General features: G+C 38.8%; 2 protein-coding genes across 6 annotated transcripts in view; one reads left to right on the top strand and one right to left on the bottom strand.

Moving 5' to 3' along the window:
* The window catches only part of LOC117477332 (zinc finger protein 208-like), a 416,861-nt gene that overhangs the window by 233,950 nt on the left and 162,990 nt on the right, over nucleotides 1-19,921 (top strand).
* LOC117477343 (zinc finger protein 239-like) overlaps nucleotides 1-19,921 on the bottom strand; it is a 124,361-nt gene that overhangs the window by 88,534 nt on the left and 15,906 nt on the right. For 2 of the 5 annotated variants that reach the window (XM_034124037.1, XM_034124033.1), the window contains exon 3: nucleotides 7,611-7,673. In XM_034124037.1, the coding sequence (XP_033979928.1) occupies nucleotides 7,611-7,673 (63 nt within the window). Of the gene's footprint in view, nucleotides 1-7,610; nucleotides 7,674-8,499; nucleotides 8,586-10,699; nucleotides 10,723-17,862; nucleotides 19,313-19,921 lie in introns of those variants that run through there. The other 3 variants (XM_034124034.1, XM_034124035.1, XM_034124036.1) reach the window with 3 other exon arrangements.

The following is a 19,921-nucleotide window of genomic DNA, read 5'->3' as shown; positions in this document are numbered from 1 at the left end:
TGGCGCAACCCTGCCTATGATTACTATATGCCTTATATTCATAATGTCAGCGGGATTGAGGGGGAGCGGCACTGCGGAAGAGCAGAGTGCGAGTGAGAGGTGCCTGTCATCTTCCTTTTACAAGCTTCAAAAATGTATTTATCGTGTGATTTTGGAAATAACTAACAATATTTTTACGCAAATCCACGTTTATTTTCAAATGAGCTGTTGCGACTTCCGACTGATTATTTCCTTATTGTACACGTTTATATTAATTTATTTTATATTCAGTGTTCTCTGATTGTATGCTACAGGTAGGCTGTCATTTTATTAAGTTCCTTTGATATTGTAAACGTTGTGTTATGCGTCTCTTTCCTGCAATATCGGATGTTGAAAGAGCTGAAGCTGCAGTTCATGTTCAATGATGCAGCTGTTGTGTTCTACAGATTTGAATATATGGTCAAGGACCAAAAGAAAGAAGTTGTCCGCCGTCCTCTTTGAGAAACATACACAACGCAGACAGACACCGGTCCCACGTGCGACAAAAGTATCAGATGGGCTTCAATTTATTTTTGATTGTCTATAATTAACTATAAAAATATATCGGCGTTTTAACACTACGGTTTTAAGGTGAACAAAGATAAATCCTATTATGTTTCTCAATGAACAGGAAGGAAGAAATCCAAAATCATCTTTCCCATATTGTAAATGCCATAGACGGTTTTGCTTATCTGGGTATTAAAATTACACCAAAGATAGACATTCTCAGTGCATCTAATTACGAACTCTTTTTATCTAAAGTGTCAGAAGATTCCACTAGGTGGACAACATTGCCTCTGTCCTTAGTGGAAATAATTAATATCATTAAGATGAGTATATTGCCAAAATGTTTATATATTTTTCAATCAATCCCACTAGCACCTCCTCCTCCATTTTTCTCTAAAATAAGAAAGCTACTTTCTAAATGTATTTGGAATAACAGGAAGCCGAGACTTAGACTCTCTCTGTTGTATTTACCTTACGATAGGGGAGGGTTACAACTACCAACATTTTCAGTGGTACTACTGGGCGGCACAATTGAGGGCTACAATGTTTTGGTTTTAAAGAGGAGTTGATTTGCCGTGGTTACGAGTTGAGTTGTTGTCTTCAAAGGGTTTGATGCTGGATATCTTTCTATTCTCTGCTCCTTCTGAAAATCTAAGGAAAAAAACAATTAATCCCTTTGTGAAAAATAAAATGTTTTCTGGCATGAAGCACATAAATATATAGGCGACTCCCCAATGTTGTCTTGTTCTCACCTATTTGGGGCAATGAACTCTTCAGCCCAGGTAAAAAAATGACATGGGCTTCCAAACATGATTAAGTAAGGGTATTGTAAGGCTACTGGATTCATATGAGGACAGCAACCTAATGTCGTTTGACGAGCTGAAAACAAAGTATGTCGTGCCAAAGAAACACTTTTTCAAGTACCTGCAAGTCAGGAGTTTTATATTGGCAAACTTAACCTGTTAAACCCATGGATGTATAATAAGAACTGGATACAGCGTGGGAGGCGGGGCCTCGTTCATTCCTATGAGAGTTGCTCATTGGCGCATGAAGACAAAATGGCCCAACTTTTGAGAGAGCGAAACGTCACGAAAGTATTCATATAATCATTTAATCTGTTCTTATTGTGCATCCATGGGTAAAGGTAAAACGCATGTAGTACTGAACACGTCACATGAACGTGCCGGGCGGCGCGGACCCGTGGATTAGATGCGCGTTCATAATGCAGAGGAAAATAACTCTCAGAATAACGTTATTAGCACATTTTACAACTTGAGGACCGAATGTTTTTAATAAAGGCTATACAAATGTTCATACTGGGTAGTTTATTTAGTTTAAAAAAAAATTATCCAACGATTTACAGACGTCTCTTTCCCAATGTTAGTCAATGGGAAAAAGTATTTCCGGGCCCAGCGACTGATACGGAACTGTAGTACCGCCGTTTGGCCACAACGGATATTTTCCTCAGAGTCCGGTGCACTTCCTGGGAGCTTGGTTAACCTGTTAAGCCCGAGAGACCCCGGTACCGGGGCACTGCCGCGACATCTTGCAGGAAACAGTGTCTGAGGGCATGTTCATTTAATAAACTATGAATGTTTTATATCCATGTAACGGGAAGAAACTCATCTAACTGATCATTTTTTTATTTTTTTCAAAAGAAAACCCACAATGCTAACACTGAGCCTCTGAATTAGCAACGAGCGAAAAATGCTAACACCTTACTGCACCAAAAATCACTCACAAAACCTTATTATTTATCTCTTCTCTACATCCAACACATCATTTCACATCGTGAGGTGACACAGAATCGATGGACACCCACATTATCACTGAATTATACGAATTTGCGACGTTATAAGCAAAAACGAACATCAAAACAGGTGACGCTAGGTAGCTAAAAATGCTAACATTTTTACCTTGGCTCTGTAGTCTCTCCAAAGTGGTCTTCAATGGCATTAAAACGATAAAAACGCTGCTGAAGTGAATCCATAGGTTAATCCAATGTGTCTGTGTCCCTTTGAAATGATTTATGATAATCCATAAGCATTAAAACTGCTTTTCCGTTTCCAGATGTCAAAGCTAGAGAAAGGTCCACTCTGATGCAAAATTCCATGCGCAAAGCCCCCACCTTTTCGTTTCACAATGAGTGTGTGTGGGGGACTCCCCCTTCGATTCTATTGGCTCTAACGGTCAGAAAGAGGTGTCAACCATCAAAATCGAGCAAGGGGGGCCAGAGATATGGAAAATCCACCCAAATGACCCCAGAAGTGGTTTCTTTTTGCTAAATCTCTCTAAAAAGGTCAAATGTCACTTGTTTTGCATCAATCTTGATACAGGGTACTTATTATGTGTTGTACTTTGGATTCCTAAAGCTTTTAGTCTACTAACCCATCATCCAAGGGTGGTTTTCACTATAAGTAAAAAATAATTTTTGGACGGACACTATAATTTACAGTTTTTTACTATGTTCAATCTGAATTTTCTTTCTTGTGAGTTGGATGAAGAAAAGTCAGAATCAATATAGATGTTTTTATTTTAAAGTAAATTCAGATTATAGTAAAACAAATTAAATTATAGTTTCCGTCCAAAAAAAACCCACATTACTTATTGTGAAAACCACCCTTGAATGATGGGATAGTAGACTAAAAGCTTTAGGAATCCAAAGTACAACATATAATAAGTACCCTGTATCGAGATTGATGCAAAACAAGTGACATTTGACCTTTTTAGAGAGGTTTAGAAAAGAAAACCCACCTCTGGGGTGATTTGGGTGTATTTGCCATATCTCTGGAACCCATCGGTCGATTTTGGTGATTGACACCTCTTTTGAACCGTTAGAGCCAATAGAATCGAGGGGAAGTTCCTAAATCCATCCAAACATTACCATTGGTGAATGAGAGTAATGCGCAGCCAGCATGCCCAAAACCGGAAGATGGGTTACAGCTCTCATATACTCTATATGAAAACTACTATTATTGAACATAAATGTTATGATGGATTATCAGTAATCATTTCAAAGTGACACAGAGACATTGGATTAACCTTCAGCAGTGTTTATATGCGTTTTAATGCCATTGAACACAACTTTTGATCAGAAAACAGCAAAGAGTATTTGCCGTTTTGGTCACACAGTGATGATACTTATACCATTGTAATCTGTGGAATCTCAGATTTCATATATCTTGTTTGCGCAGATCGGATGACATATGAAAGATCGCTACCGTGAGTTATGTGCTAAATCGTTAGCACTCTTTCGCTTAGTGCTAATTCAGACGCTTGGCGTTAGAGTGGTGTTTTGTTTCGATAAAAAAATGTAATATCGTCAGGTAGCTGAGTTTCTTCCCGTTAAGTGGGTATGACACATTAATAGGTTGTTAAATGTTAAGAAGCCCTGAGACACAGTTTCGTGAATATTGTTGTGTTTTGCACCCATGCACCCGGGGGCGGGGGCATGGGGTTTAACAGGTTAAACAACTTGTTGCAACAACCTCCTATATCCACACTAGAGATACTGTCTATAAAAAACTGTATCAGCAAAGGGCTGGTTACTCAATTTTATAATATAATGGTTACAAACCATAAAGACAACTCAGAAAGTAAAAGACAGAATTGGAGGATATTTCAGAGGATGATCGGGGTAAAATGTGTTCAAAGGCACAAACACAAACTATTAATACACGTCTTAGATTAATACAATATAATTGGATAATGAGAACGTACATCACCCTTGTGATGTTTAACAAGTTTAACCCTAACATTCCTGATCTACGTTATAAATGCAAGATCCATCAAGGTACCCTGTATCATTGCTTGTGGGATTGTGTAGAGGTTAAAAGATTTTGGACTTCGGTGACAAGATATATTTCCCAAATAACCTCGACGCCAAGACCTTTAAGCCCTAAACTTTGTATTATAAGCATTTATCCAGAAGACTGTTCGTCATTGGTTAGGGAAAGAAAAATGGTTAACCTATGCCTTCTACAAGCCAGGCGCTCAATTGCTTTGTGTTGGAAAAATGTTGGTTGCCCCTCCCTGAGCCACAGGTTAAACACAGGGTTTCCCACACATAGACTTTACTTGGGCGGGCCGCCCGGGTATATTAACGGCCGCCAAAGTATATTTCGCGACCCATTTCGTTTTTGTTTTTTGTATCCATCCGTGAACACGACGCCATCTGCGATCGATTAACTAGTGGACAATGATCCCTCGCTCTACGCCTCCTGTACCCAGGCCCGGACTGGCCATCGGGAGGACCGGGGGGTTTCCCGATGGCCTGGCCTGTTAAGTAGAGGATTTTTTTTTAATGTATTGTGAAAGCAAAGCTGCGCAAATGTGGGTCTGCCTCACACAGGGTGACTGGCTGTCTACATGATGTGGCCTGCCGACATGGCCACTGTCATACAGATCATAAATCAAAGCCCTTGATTGGTCTCTGTGTGTCATTCAAGCTCGGGATAACTACAGCTCAGGTGAGGTTAAGGACTCTCTGAGTGTTTAGATAGTTAACTTAGACCCCATTTACACGGGAATGTTTGCGTTTACGCACCGTATGCGTTTTCAAAAAAGTCTTCCGTTCACACGAATTCGATTCATTTAACGTGTCCGTTCACACGAGACCGCTGGAAACGCTGTAGTACATATGCCGGGACTGTAAGTGGCGCTGCTGCTGCCACAAAATACACCAAAGCAGCGAAGAAGACCCCGGGGCATGGTTCCCCTTCTGTTTATTCTCCGCGGTGGACAGTCAGAGGTCTTCTTTGTTATTTATTGAGCTTTAAAACAAATTGATAACGACTCTATATAATAATATAAGAATAATAAACGGAGCTTCTCTTTTCCTCCCCCTCTTCTGACAGCCCAGCAGCTGATGTCTGAGCAGGAGACGTGGGGAGAGGCGGGGCTATTTCATTACATTACATGTTTCTTGTTAGACGCTTTTATCCAAAGCGACTTACATACTCAATACTGCGGGCAATCCCCACAGGAGGAATTTGGGGTGAAGTGTCTTGCTCAGGGACACAATGACATGCTGACTGCAGTGGGGTTTGAACCTGTGACCATCTGATCCCCAGACCAAGGTTCTAATCACTGCGCCACACGCCTCCATTTCATCGTTATCAGAAAATGATCGTATAGAGGCGTACAGACGGATCCGTTTGACCCCCCAGAGCGTTTAGTTTGCAAATCTATCCCCCTTGGGACCTGTTATCGTTTGCGGGGTCCGTTTCTATCGTTTTGTTACGGCCTCGTGTATACGAAAGGGCTATACGCAAGAGAAACTATGCAGATACAACCCGTTTCGTCCTCGTGTAAACGGAGTCTTAGTCTAAGTTCTCAGTGGGTCTCAAACGGTTTGGTCATCATTTATGTAAACAAATATTTCCATTTGAGGGGGTAGTGATTAGTAAAATATGCATGAATAGAAGAAAAAAAATGTTAACTAGGTGAAAAAAGGTAAGATACACTTTTAAAACTAGTCTTTGCTGCTGCCTCAAAGAGGAGCAGGAGGGAGAGGAGGGAGACAGGAGAGGCTGATTCAGGAGCCCAGACACACTCACAACTATAAATGAACCAAAAAGAAATAAATAAACAAGTTTCAGTGTTTTTTCATATTGGATATGGTATGTTATTGGTTATGGCCATGATTTTATTATTATCGAAATGTATACAGTTCTGTTTCATATAGGTGTTCCCATAGATCTAGTGTCTTTATTTTCCCCTCAAAGTGCACCAGATTGATGGATTTAACTCCAACATTTAAAAAATAAATCTTACCGGGGGAGCATGCCCCCGGACACCCTTAGAGGATTTGAGGTCCACCCCCACTTAAAATCACATGGAAAGGTTCCTAAATACATTTACAAATATTTTTTAAATAGCAACCCATGTCCATATGTTTATTTGTGGGTAGTAGATTTAAACTATAGGGCTATCACTATGGGCAGCAACGCTGTAAATATTGATAAATAAATCCAGCAAAATGGCACAAACAATACTGGTAGTGGCCTGGATGGGTGTATAATTTCTGGCCTGACTTAATGTCTGGGTCCGGCCCTGGCTGTACCTGTTCGCTTCGCGTGAAGGGTCTGCTAACAAGCGACCAACAGAAAGGTTAATGTTAATGTTGTTGCATGTCACAAAGGCATGTCACCTCACCCTACCCACCCCAAGTATATTTCAGATCTGTGGGAAACACTGAAACAATTTAACTTTGAGTCTGGCTCTTGACAAACTCACATATATACTAAGGAAGAAAGCTTCTGAAATTTACACCATTTGGGAATTGTTTTTGGAATTTATAAAAAGTGGGGACATTGCAGAAGCGATAGAAGGTTAAAGTGAAAAGGCAAAACTACAACTACTACTGAGGACATTTTGAATTTGGTTAATCTATTTGGAGAATTGTAAGCTGTACTCTGCTCTGTTTGTGGATGTGCTTTTATTGTATTTTTGCTGAATTTGCTAATGTAATGATATTCTTGGTCCGTACTTTATACTGATTGATGATTCTAGTATCTGCACACTTTTTTTGCATTATCTTTTTATCTGCCATAAGTCTAATGTTGGGGAATGTTCAGTTGTGTTTGTGTAATGTGATGAATGTAAAAAATCTATAAATAAATGTTTAACATTTTTTTTAAATACAGCAACGTTCTAATCACAGTAAGTAGTAATCTAACCCCTTGGTTCTCAACTGGTCAGGCCTCGGGACCAACTTTTTTTTCCTTCCGGCAACAATCTTGATTCTGATTGGCCAGAAGACTCGAAAAAACATCAGCAAAGATGTTTTATCGAGAGGATGATCACTACGTGACAGAAGTTTTCAAAACCGTTTATGGTCTCCGGTACTTCCAATTCAATGGCTACAGCGTTAGAAAATCGGGCCTTCAAAATAAAAGTTTTTTTTTTCACTCACACATACGAAACGGGACCCACTTTTGGGTCGCGACCCACCAGTTGAGAACCACTGTTCTAACCTATATCAACCCATATTGTGCATTCATATTGTACTTTCTAAACAGGTTGTGATCTTTCATTTGGGGATAACAGTGTTAGGAATATATTGTGATGAAGTGCACACTGACCTGAGCTCCAGGGGTCTTTTTGTTCTCCATGCTGCTCTCAGTGCTCCTTCTCCGGCTGTGTCTCTGAAATAATCAACACAACTACAGCTGACACAAAACAAGATAACTCAATACAACCGACAGACACAACAAAACAAATCTACAGCTATACGTCTTAGGTTAATAGCAGAGGCGAGAAGTAACTAAGTACATTTACTCAAGTACTGTACTTAAGTACTATTTAGAGGTACTTGTACTTTACTATTAAAAAGAAATCTAACTTCAATACAACCAACGTTAATATCTAGGTCGATACCGAGCTCAGATGTTGATGAGGCTCTGGAAAACGACCATCCTACCTTTAGGACTAACCCCCCAGAAGCTAAACGCAAGATCACCGTAATCTTCTTAGGGGGGCACTGACAGCGTGGCCTCCAACACCAGCTGCCCGTCGTATCAATTATTTCAGGCACTAAAGCGTTGGATGTCTGACCGCCAGGATAGCAGAACGGAGTGTGTAGTGCAGTAGGTGTTGGTGGGCTGGTAGAACCCCAGAGCAGTATCTAAACTGCCCCTGGAGGAGAAACCCTGTGTCGTTTGGAGACTCCCTGGTAATTAGGGCAGCTTCAGGACCCACACTCCCTAACCCCCTCTTTTAACCAGTTATGCCAATTAAAACAATGCAAATGTAATATCAAACATAACCAGAGTCAAACACTGATATCACAGCAGTGATATTACCACATCAGCAGAGCACATGTCATATTTCAGCACCAATCAAAACCACATCAACCACAGTAACCAATATGAAACTACAGCTTAACCTTAGAAGGGTTTCTATTTCCCTTAAACAATTTCAAGTCCAAATGATCAACTACTGTCAGCCTTTTCCAAGGAAGGTTGTTCTTACCTTACTCTATGACCAAGGAGATACCTTCAGAGACCACCAGAGACCAGGAATTGGGTCGAAATGTACAAAGTACAAACCGGTTTTATTAGGTTTTTAACAAATATAGAGATCCTAAAAACAACAAAAGAAAGATACAAAAGTTTTACAAGGTCAAAGTACAAAAGCAACAGGTTCCCAAGTGAACCCCCTAGAGCAGTGGTCACGAACCAGTCGATCACGATCGACCGGTCGATCACTAGTGTGGTGCGAGTAGATTGCGCACCATTAAAAAAAAAAGTAACAAAAGAAAGACAAGTCAAAAAAACATTTTTTTTAGATGTAAGCCTATCATCTACCACCCCGTTGGCAGGTGCCACTTGATTGACTTATCTTTGAGACATTCCCTGTCGCTCCCGAAAATAATAGACTGACTTCAAGTGATTCTGCATATTTTTTAACAAAATGAACATATTTTACCGTGATTTAATTGTAATACACGTTTCAAAATTATGCCGGAATAATTACATACTGATTCCGGTTAGTAAAAACCATGAATTAATGCTTTGACAAGCCTGCAGGCAGACGGCAGGCGGAAAACCTTTTAAATGCGTGTTTTCTGAATGGAGATCGGATCGATCAGGCCGCTAAACTAACGTTGTATCTGCTCCGTCCACACTCATAACAACATGATACAAACACAGATACAACAGCGACTGTATTCGCCATGACACAGACAGTCTGTGGTTTGTACTTGTTTAACTTTTGTCCAGTTTCTGAACAGATATGAGGAGCTGTGAGCTCTGTGCTAACCAGCTAACGGCTGATGTAGTAGTTTTCTGATTCAATGTCAGTGACGCCAGGCTGAGATCCTCACCGCTGATTGGCCACCGCGCGAACGCATCATTCGCATCGCGTCCGGTGTGAACGCACCAATGGTCTATGCACGGATAAAGAATGTTGTTAGAATTTAGAATTTGTAAGAATTGTGTTAAAATAACTAGTTGTAACTAGGGTTGCAAAGGGGTGGAACATTTCCGGTAAATTTCCATGGGAAGTTAAGCTGGGGAATTTTTGAAATATTCGATGCAAAATTAAACAAAAAAACATGACATTTCAACAGATCTTTTTTTTAAGTAGAACAGAACAAGTTTTAATTATTTTATTCAACAATTATTTGTTTCATTGAAGAATGAAAACAGGAATTTTGAGTTAAATATTACTCATCCCCCAGTGTGCTATGGCATGGATATTCAAGTGTACTTGAATGGCATCTGTTTGTTTTAGTCAAGATTATGCTAAAATATACTTTCCCCAACTATATTTGAGTTCCCTATGAAGAGCCAACCTTCAATTTTGAAAATTCCCAGTTTATTCCCATAAATTCCCATGGAAAGTTTCCATCTTTGAAAATTCCCAGAATTTTGCAACCCTAGTTGTAACTAGTCCTCTTCTCCAGGCTTTCACCAGGTTAAATAAAGGCTACAGTTGTAATGTTAATCTTAAATGTTGCACTTGCATGAAGCTTCAGTGGATAAGCCTCACAGTTAAAATGGCACGTTTTGTTATCTGCTCACAGCAAGATGTTATTTTTTTCTTTGTTGTTGTAGCCGTCAACAAAATAATGTACTCATTCACTCAAACAAATGGAAAATAAGCTACATACATTTATATTTAGGATTGTAAGGAAGGAATGAATGAAACTTAAAATGATAGATGTAAATATATATATTTATCCTTTTTGACATGTTAGTTATGTTGTGTTCTTGGTTTAATCCAATTGGAAGTTGCACCAAATGATTTGATGTAATTCAGATGCAATTAACCGACATAAAAGGCCTCAAATTGGAAGCACTGTCTGGGCCGTCTTTTTCACTCAATTCGGCATTAGGTAGATCTCGCCTTTCATCAAGGCTGAGGTCGGGGAAACCTGGGCTTAAAATGGTTGGTGACCACTGCCCTCGAGCCATGAAGAGCCCAAGACCAAAAATTAAGCACACACACACACACACACACACACACACACACACACACACACACACACACACACACACACACACACACACACACACACACACACACACACACACACACACACACACACACACACACACACACACACACACACACACACACACACACACACACACACACACACACACACACACACACACACACACACACACACACACACACACACACACACACACACACACACAACTACCTCTCTCTCTCCTCTTCGTCCTGGTTCTTCAGTCTCTCTTCTCCTTGATAAAACACTGCCCGTTAAACACACTAATCTCCCTTTAATGCCTTTACTTATGTTTACCGATCAGCAACGTGGTATAAAAAGCTACGAACAAAGAACGGGAGGCAACAAAAACACGGTTTAACGGATAAAAGCACGCATAGATCACCCTCCAAGGATAAACTAACTCTTTGTATGTGTTTTATTTTATTATTATTCATTTAATCTGCGTCAACGTCTGTTAGCAACGTCTAGCTTCTGAGGACCGGAAGCTAGAAACGGACCGCCGCAATGCATCATGGGACATTAATTTATCTTTTAAACATAAATTCACTGCCTCCCTGTGGTGAAAAACGGTATTAAAATAAATGTGAATTACAACAATAATAATAATAATAATAATAATAATAATAATATATAAATATGGGACTGGTATGGCGGATTTTAAACGTTGGGAAAAATGTTTTTGTTTGTGATCATACATTTGTTTTCCATTATACAGGTTTTGATATAATGATTGATCATGAAAGTGTTATCAAAGCTGGTAAAGGTGCAGCTAGTTTGAATGACTTTGTATTCTGCAGGGTAGCTTGTGAATTTACTCCAGGTGGAACTAAAGTCTGATTTACGTGTAGATTATATTTATAAAAGTAGAAGTACTCAAGTAGAATTTCTCAGATATTTTACTTCAGTAAAAGTAGAAGTACTCAGATCTTGTACTTGAGTAAAAGTAGAAGTACTCAGATATTGTACTTGAGTAAAAGTAGAAGTACCAGAGTGTAGGAATACTCTGTTACAGTAAAAGTCCTGCATTCAAAATGTTACTCAAGTAAAAGTAGAAAAGTATTATCATCAAAATATAGTTAACGTCCCAAAAGTAGTCATTGTGCAGATTGGTCCATTTCAGAATAATATCTAAGATGTGTTTTATAATTATTGATATTACTGACATGACTGCAGGAGAAGCAGCAGCTAAATGCTCGTAAGCTTGAATCCTGCAGGGAACCCCACCTCAACACCTACACAGACACATACATAACATATAGGAATCACAATGATATCAATTTACTGTGTGAGGTATCATCATCGAGAAATATGTGTTTATGTTATGTAGTGTTTCTACTTTAAAGAGTCCTCTCCTGCTGATGTTCAGGTGTATATCAGTATGTAGTGTCTCTACTTTAAAGAGTCCTCTCCTGCTGATGTTCAGGTGTATATCAGTATGTAGTGTCTCTACTTTAAAGAGTCCTCTCCTGCTGATGTTCAGGTGTATATCAGTATGTAGTGTCTCTACTTTAAAGAGTCCTCTCCTGATGATGTTCAGGTGTATATCAGTATGTAGTGTCTCTACTTTAAAGAGTCCTATCCTGCTGATGTTTAGGTGTATATCAGTATGTAGTGTCTCTACTTTAAAGAGTCCTCTCCTGATGATGTTCAGGTGTATATCAGTATGTAGTGTCTCTACTTTAAAGCGTCCTCTCCTGCTGATGTACAGGTGTATATCAGTATGTAGTGTCTCTACTTTAAAGAGTCCTCTCCTGCTGATGTTCAGGTGTATATCAGTATGTAGTGTCTCTACTTTAAAGAGTACTCTCCTGCTAATGTTTAGGTGTATATCAGTATGTAGTGTCTCTACTTTAAAGAGTCCTCTCCTGCTGATGTTCAGGTGTATATCAGTATGTAGTGTCTCTACTTTAAAGAGTACTCTCCTGCTAATGTTTAGGTGTATAATGAATACTGATTCTGAAATCATGAGCTGCAGCCCTGCTCTGATCAGATCTGATTTAGCTCTGTTTGATAGGAAACAGTTGCACAAATGCACACACACACACACACACACACACACACACACACACACACACACACACACACACACACACACACACACACACACACACACACACACACACACACACACACACTGTGAAGCATATGATATTAAACTGGACAATACAATTACAGTATTGCAGAGAACCGCTGTGACCTTTAACGGATTATTTAGATTTATAAACGTTATTATTGCCTTTTGTTCCCCCCTAAACGTTCGTATTTTATTTCGCGATTGAGTTGCAGTATTATATGGCTAAACAGCTTCAACAGTCAGCGGACCAAATGGAGGAGAGAGATTCAGAATGTCCTCACTCAAATCAAGGTGTCCCTTGAAAAAGAGATCTATGATCTCAATGGGACCAATCTGGTTAAATAAAGGTTTGAAATGAAATGAAATGAAGGAATCCTCCAACCAAGATCTCTCTGCAATTCTGGTCATGATGGCACATTTCAAGGAAAAAGAAGAGGCTCTTTTCCTTTTGGTTTATGTAAGTGGAGTTATACATTATGATCTAGTGCAATGAAAAGGTAATAATTAATGCCTTTCAAATATTACATTGTATTGTACATTAATTTGAACATATTATTGTGTGTGTGTGTGTTTGTGTCACGACCAAACCACGAGAAAACACCAACAATCAAACGCTTAACACATGTACACACTACACACAACTTACAACATTCAACAAATAACACTAAATATATTAGTAGGAAACCGTGTGGAAAAAAAAAAACGTTCCTCACACACTTACTCAGAGAGAGAGAGAGAGAGAGAGAGAGAGAGAGAGAGAGAGAGAGAGAGAGAGAGAGAGAGAGAGAGAGAGAGAGAGAGAGAGAGAGAGAGAGAGAGAGAGAGAGAAACTGATGTATCCTCCGCGGATGTATTTCCGGCAACAGTGATGTTTAAAAGAGTCGTGACGCACGGCTGGACTGATCTCAACCAATGACAGCTCTGCAAACTGTCTCTCCCCTGGATATTAGGCTGCTTTTTTAATTTTATTAACTGCTTTAATCGTGGCGCAATGTTTACAGTGAGAACAGCTGCTGAGGTCCGTGCAGAAAGTATATAATATATATATCAATCAATTATATATATATAACAGACCTGAATTACACTCTTTATTTGCTGGCTTTAGTCGATCTATAAACAAAGACTAGATTGTTTTCTACTTTTACTCAAGTACAAGATCTGAGTAATTCTACTTTTACTCAAGTAGGCCTACAATTAGTAAGGCAGTAAGGATTGCCTTGAATCTCTCAGTCAGAGCTGGTTGATGTTGCTGGAAAAAGAGAGGTTTATCTCCCTCTGCTGGTTTCTCTTCAGGTATTGACACACTCAAATGTCTGAGATAGTTTTAAAATCAGAATCCAGTGATTGGATGAAGAAGGTTTAATTGGCTCAAGTGGTGCAAACATGAACACAGTAAGATACATTCTATTTACACTACCAGTCAAAAGTTTAGACAAACCTTCTCATTAGAAGTTTGTTATTTATTTTAATTGTTTCTACATTTATACTGAAGACATCAAAACTATAAAAGAACACGTATGTAATGTTCTAGTAAACAATATTTATTTTTTAAATCCAGAATTTGATTTATATTTTGCTGGCTACTGCAGAATGCTTTGGTAGCCATGCTGGTTAAGTGAGCCTCAAATTCTGAATACATCACCAACAGTGACACCAGCAACTGCACTTTAGGATACATCCAAAGTTCTTGACATTTTCCGGATCGACGACCTCATGAAGCTGACTGAGAGAAGCCAAGAGTGTGCAAAGCTGTCATCGAGGCAAAAGGGGGCTACTTTGAAGACTCTAAAATAAAAATCATATTCTGGATTTTTTAACACTTTTTTGTTAACTAGATAATTCCATATGTGTTCTTTCATAGTTTTGATGTATTCAGTATTATTCTACAAAGTAGAAAACTATTACAATTAACAAAAACCATTGAATGAGAAGGAGTATCCAAACTTTTGACTGGTACTGTATATATTATGAAAATATATGAAGTGGTGACGTCACCGGAAGTGAACAAATTAATAAATAAATAGAATACAATTAAATACAAAACATATATATACATATTAAAACAGTTTTGTGGTGGGCCCTCTTCTTCCTTTTTAATACATTGTTGTTCTTAAACAACATTCAAAGTAAAATGTGTTGTTAATACCGTTGTTTTAGTGATGACATCACGGGAAGTGATTTATGTGTGTTGCTAAGCAGCAGAGGAGCAGAAAACTGTCAACAATAGTTGCAGAAATGACAACTGGCTAATGTGATTATAAAACAAGCCAAAGAAAGATCCAGTCTGTCTGACTGTGGCCGAGACAAAACAGGAAAATAAGGACAGAGGCCTACAGACCTGATGGCAGTTTACATGTCCAACCATTATCCTCCTGTATGGTGTGAGTATAGTTACAATATTTGCAGGTCATCTTTATCTTATTATCTCTCAATGGGACATTTGGTTTGTAACATAGGGCAGAGTTTCCGGTAATTGACGGACTAAGACCGGCAAATCTATATCCCTCCGGTCAAAATGTCCGGTAAAAATCATTTCCCCTTGGCGCAATATCAGAGATCAGGATCAGCTGCTGCTGACGGTGACACGCAGCTCTTCATGATCATCTGCAGCTCTTCATGATCACCTGCAGCTCTACATGATGCAGCTCTACATGATCACCTGCAGCTCTACATGATGCAGCTCTACATGATCACCTGCAGCTCTACATGATGCAGCTCTACATGATCACCTGCAGCTCTACATGATCACCTGTGGCTCTACATGATCACCTGTGGCTCTACATGATCACACAACACACAAGAGGATGTAGGATGTTAAAAAAAGCTATTTTTGCTAAATTACTGCTGCTGATATGTCAGTATTGGCTTTCAGCTTGATTATGTTGCCTCTAAGCTTCCACACAACTCCTTTATTGCCAGAAAATCAATTTGTAATACATGTTTTACTGTGTGAGATGATCCTTAACCAGTTTGAGTCTCCTCACAAATAGGACTTCAACTCACAATTATTTTCATTAATGATTCATCTGCATCTTATTTTCTGGGTAAATTGATTAATGGATAATTGGTGGAAAATATTTTTTGAAAGGGTTCATCTCAGTTTCTCGAGTCCAACCCCAAAAATATTCAGTATAATATGATGGAAGCATTGGATAGCAGGAAATCTTTACATTTAAGAGCCTAAAACAGCACTTTCTGCCAGGTTTTCATTAATAATTACTTTAAAGCAATTACATGCCCACACATCTACACTACTGATATCACAGACTCACACACCTAATTTTGGTTTTAGAAAAATATTGACTTTGTAGATATCTATTAAAGCCTTCAAATAAAGTGTTATTTAGACCTGTTATATATATTATTGAGTGATATATATTAGAAAACTGTTCTGCTTTCTGCACGGACCTCAGCAGCTGTTCTCACTGGAAACATTGCGTCATGATTATAGCAGTTAATAAAATAAAAAAAGTAGCCTAATATCCAGGGGAGAGACAGTTTGCAGAGCTGTCATTGGATAAGATAAGTCCGGCCAAAATGAGTTTTCCTTCAACATGGCGTGCTGAAATCGATTTCTGGGAAAATCGATTTCAAGCGGAAATTTGACAATTGAGAAAGGGCTAACAACTCTTGCCTTTAAGGAATATTTTGTAACGAGCACCGGGAATTTCTGGCGTATTCATGCTCTGTATAAATTGTAAAGTATAATTTGTGATATTGGGCTGAATAAACTTTGATTCACTTGGATTGATGGATTTGGCGTAATAAATACACTTCACTTCAGAGCCCTCAACAGCCAGATATAAATGTTAATTAGCGTGAAAAATTGTGTTGCTAATGCTAAATATTTACCATTTTTGCTTAAAAGATTAATTAAATTATACATTGTTGATAAAAATAGTTTCCATACAGTTATTCCACCACAAACAATTGAAAGAATGATTTTATGATTCTGATTGAACTTCTTTTATAGGTGTTCAGAGACTTAAACTGTTGGAGAAACACACTTTTTGTTGTGTAATACCTCATTATGTGCTGGAGTCCTTCACTGGAACAAACAAGGACAAACACACTGAGTTAACCTGTTAAGCACCTAGCCTGTTTTTCATGTTTCAGGCTCGAAAATGACATGCCCAAAACAAATGACTACAACTTAACTTCTAAAAGGGTTATATGAATAATTTCTTTTCTCAAAGTAATGATAAACCTGTGAGTTGGATGTAGAAGTGTCAGAATCAATATAAATGTTTTTTATTTTAAAGAAAATTCAGATTTTACATAGTAAAAAACTGTAAATTATTGTGTCCGTCCAAAAATTATTTTTTACAGATAGTGAAAACTACCCTTGGATGATGGGTTAGTAGACTAAAAGCTTTAGGAATCCAAAGTACAACATATAATAAGTACCCTGTATCAAGATTGATGCAAAACAAGTGACATTTGACCTTTTTAGAGAGGTTTAGCCAAAACCACCCCACCTCTGAGGTGATTTGGGTGAAAATGGGTTTTTTTCTATATCTCTGGCCCCCCTTGCTCGATTTTTATGGTTGACACCTCTTTCTGACCGTTAGAGCCAATAGAATCGAAGGGGGAGGCTCCCTCTCACACACACATGGTAAAAAAAAAAGGTGGGGGCTTCGCGCATGCAGTTTTGCATCAGAGCGAGCCTGTACTCTAGCTCTGACATCTGGAAACGGAAAAGCAGTTTTATTGCTTATGGATTATCAGAAATCATTTCAAAGAGGGCACAGATACATAGGATGAACCTATGGATTAACTGCAGCATCGTTTTTCTATCGTTTTAATGCCATTGAAGACCAGTTTTGACCAGGGTAAGCCATGTTAGCGTTTCTAGCTACTTAGCTCCACATGTTATGATGTACGCTTTCGTTTATAGCGTCGCAAATGTTTATCACTGAGTGTTGAGGTGGGCACCACTAGATTCAGTGTCTCCAGGACACCAAAAACGAGTGGTTAGCTGTGCATCTAGGATAAGTAATAAGGGAGTTATGAGTGAGTTTAAGTGCCGTTTTAGGTTAAAAAAAATTCGCTCGTGGCTAATGGATATAAAACATTCATAGTTTTATTAAATATTAAGATTCCTTAGACGTTGTTTCCTGTAAATGACGCGTTTATCCGCCCGGTACCGGGGGGTCGTGCGTAACAGGTTAAAAAGTATAAAGTTTGAGTGACACATTTCATCCAGCAGTCAGCGGCCCTAAAACAAGGGAATGATATGTTTATGATGTACAAATATGCAGGGATGTGCGTCTGTTTCTAAGGCCTTTTTTATGTTGGTACATTCCGATAATTTAAACAAAAGAGAACAGAATCAAACTGAAATCATCATGAATATTTTCTAGATACATTCATCATTGGTTCTTCTTTTAGACCAGAATAGACTGCCAACTCAACAGGAACTATCAAAAACATCCCAATCAAAGTTTAAAGTCACAACATTTTATAAACCAAACAGATTATTCGAGAAACTACTCTGCATATTAATGAACATTGAAAATAAATTCCTTTAATGCAGCTTAACGAGGCTAGCAATTAAACCCTGGACATATAATATTTTATAAAAGGGATAACAAGACTATTAGAAAACCATGGTTGAAACATAGCATAGTAGAACAATGATTTGAATTACATCGGGAGAAACAGCATCTCTGTGGCCTTGTTTTGGCATAGTGTGAACGCTGGTTAGAACATAACTGTTAGTCAGATTTAGGAAAATACATGATGGGTTAGGGAGAAAACAGCATCTCTTCACACCAGTACGGTGTCTCTCCAGTGTGAACACGTTGATGTGTTTTGAGAGCACCTGATCTCGTGAACGTTTGCCCACACTCTTCACAGCTGTATGGTTTTTCTCCTGTGTGAATACGGCAATGTCTTTTGAGAGCACCTGATGTCGTGAACGTTTGCCCACACTCTTCACAGCTGTATGGTTTTTCTCCTGTGTGAATACGGCAATGTCTTTTGAGAGCACCTGATGTCTTGAACGTTTGCCTAGAATCTTCACAGCTGTATGATTTTTCTCCAGTGTGAACAAGTTGATGTGTTTTGAGAGCACATGTGTGAGTGAATGTTTGCCCACACTCTTCACAGCTGTACGGTTTCTCTCCAGTGTGAATACGTTGATGTGTTTTAAGAGGACCTGATTGAGTGAACGTTTTCCCACACTCTTCACAGCTGTATGGTTTTTCTCCTGTGTGAATACGGCAATGTCTTTTGAGATCACCTGATGCAGTGAACGTTTTCCCACATTCTTCACAGCTGTACGGTTTCTCTCCTGTGTGAACACGTTGATGTGTTTTGAGAGCACCTGATGTAGTGAACGTTAGCCCACACTCTTCACAGCTGTACGGTTTCTCTCCAGTGTGAATACGTTGATGTGTTTTAAGAGGACCTAATTGAGTGAACGTTTTCCCACATTCTTCACAGCTGTACGGTTTCTCTCCTGTGTGAATACGTTGATGTATTTTGAGACCACCTGATCTAGTGAAAGTTTTCCCACACTCTTCACAGCTGTACGGTTTCTCTCCTGTGTGAATAAGTTGATGTATTTTGAGACCAGCTGATCTAGTGAAAGTTTTCCCACACTCTTCACAGCTGTACGTTTTTTCTCCTGTATGAATACGCAGGTGGCTCTTTAAAGTTCCAGGTGTTGTAAAGGATTCATCACATTGCTGACAGCTGTGACGTTTCTCTCTTCTTTTCGGTTTCTAAAACAGATGGGCAGAGGAAGAGAGAAAGTAAATCTAAAAAGCATAAATACATATAGAGTTGCCACAATAAAAACTCACTTAATACATATACAGTTAACAAAATACTACTTGTACTAACTGTTTGTGTTTATTATATTTGTATTCTATTTGATACAGTAATACGGCAACATTCTACACAGTATATACCAGAGGTGGGGGACTCGAGTCACATGACTTGACTCGAGTCGCATATTTTTTGACCCGAGACTTGCTTGACTAACATTGATAAAAGACTCAAATTGACTTTGACTTGGTATTCATGACTTGAGACTTGACTTAGGCTTGAGACAGATGACTCGAAAGGACTTTACTTTTTTAAATAAAATATGTTTTTGTATTGTACGAAGCCCCTAAAGGGCAATGAAAAAAAAGTGCATACATTATTTGAGATATATTTCGAATTCGGACTTCATTTTAGGGACATTTCGACCAGAGGTTTAGAGATATTTGTTTAAGCACCGGATCGGCAAAACACGAGAGTCTGTGAACCAGTCTGCCTTGATCTATGAATTCATGTCCGTGACTCTCACAGTATCTGCTGCCCGAAGCTGTTTTATAGAAGGAAAA

Source organism: Trematomus bernacchii, unplaced genomic scaffold (assembly GCF_902827165.1).
Source record: "Trematomus bernacchii unplaced genomic scaffold, fTreBer1.1, whole genome shotgun sequence".
NCBI classification, from domain to species: Eukaryota; Metazoa; Chordata; class Actinopteri; order Perciformes; family Nototheniidae; genus Trematomus; species Trematomus bernacchii.
This window is presented reverse-complemented; position numbering and strand designations above follow the sequence as displayed.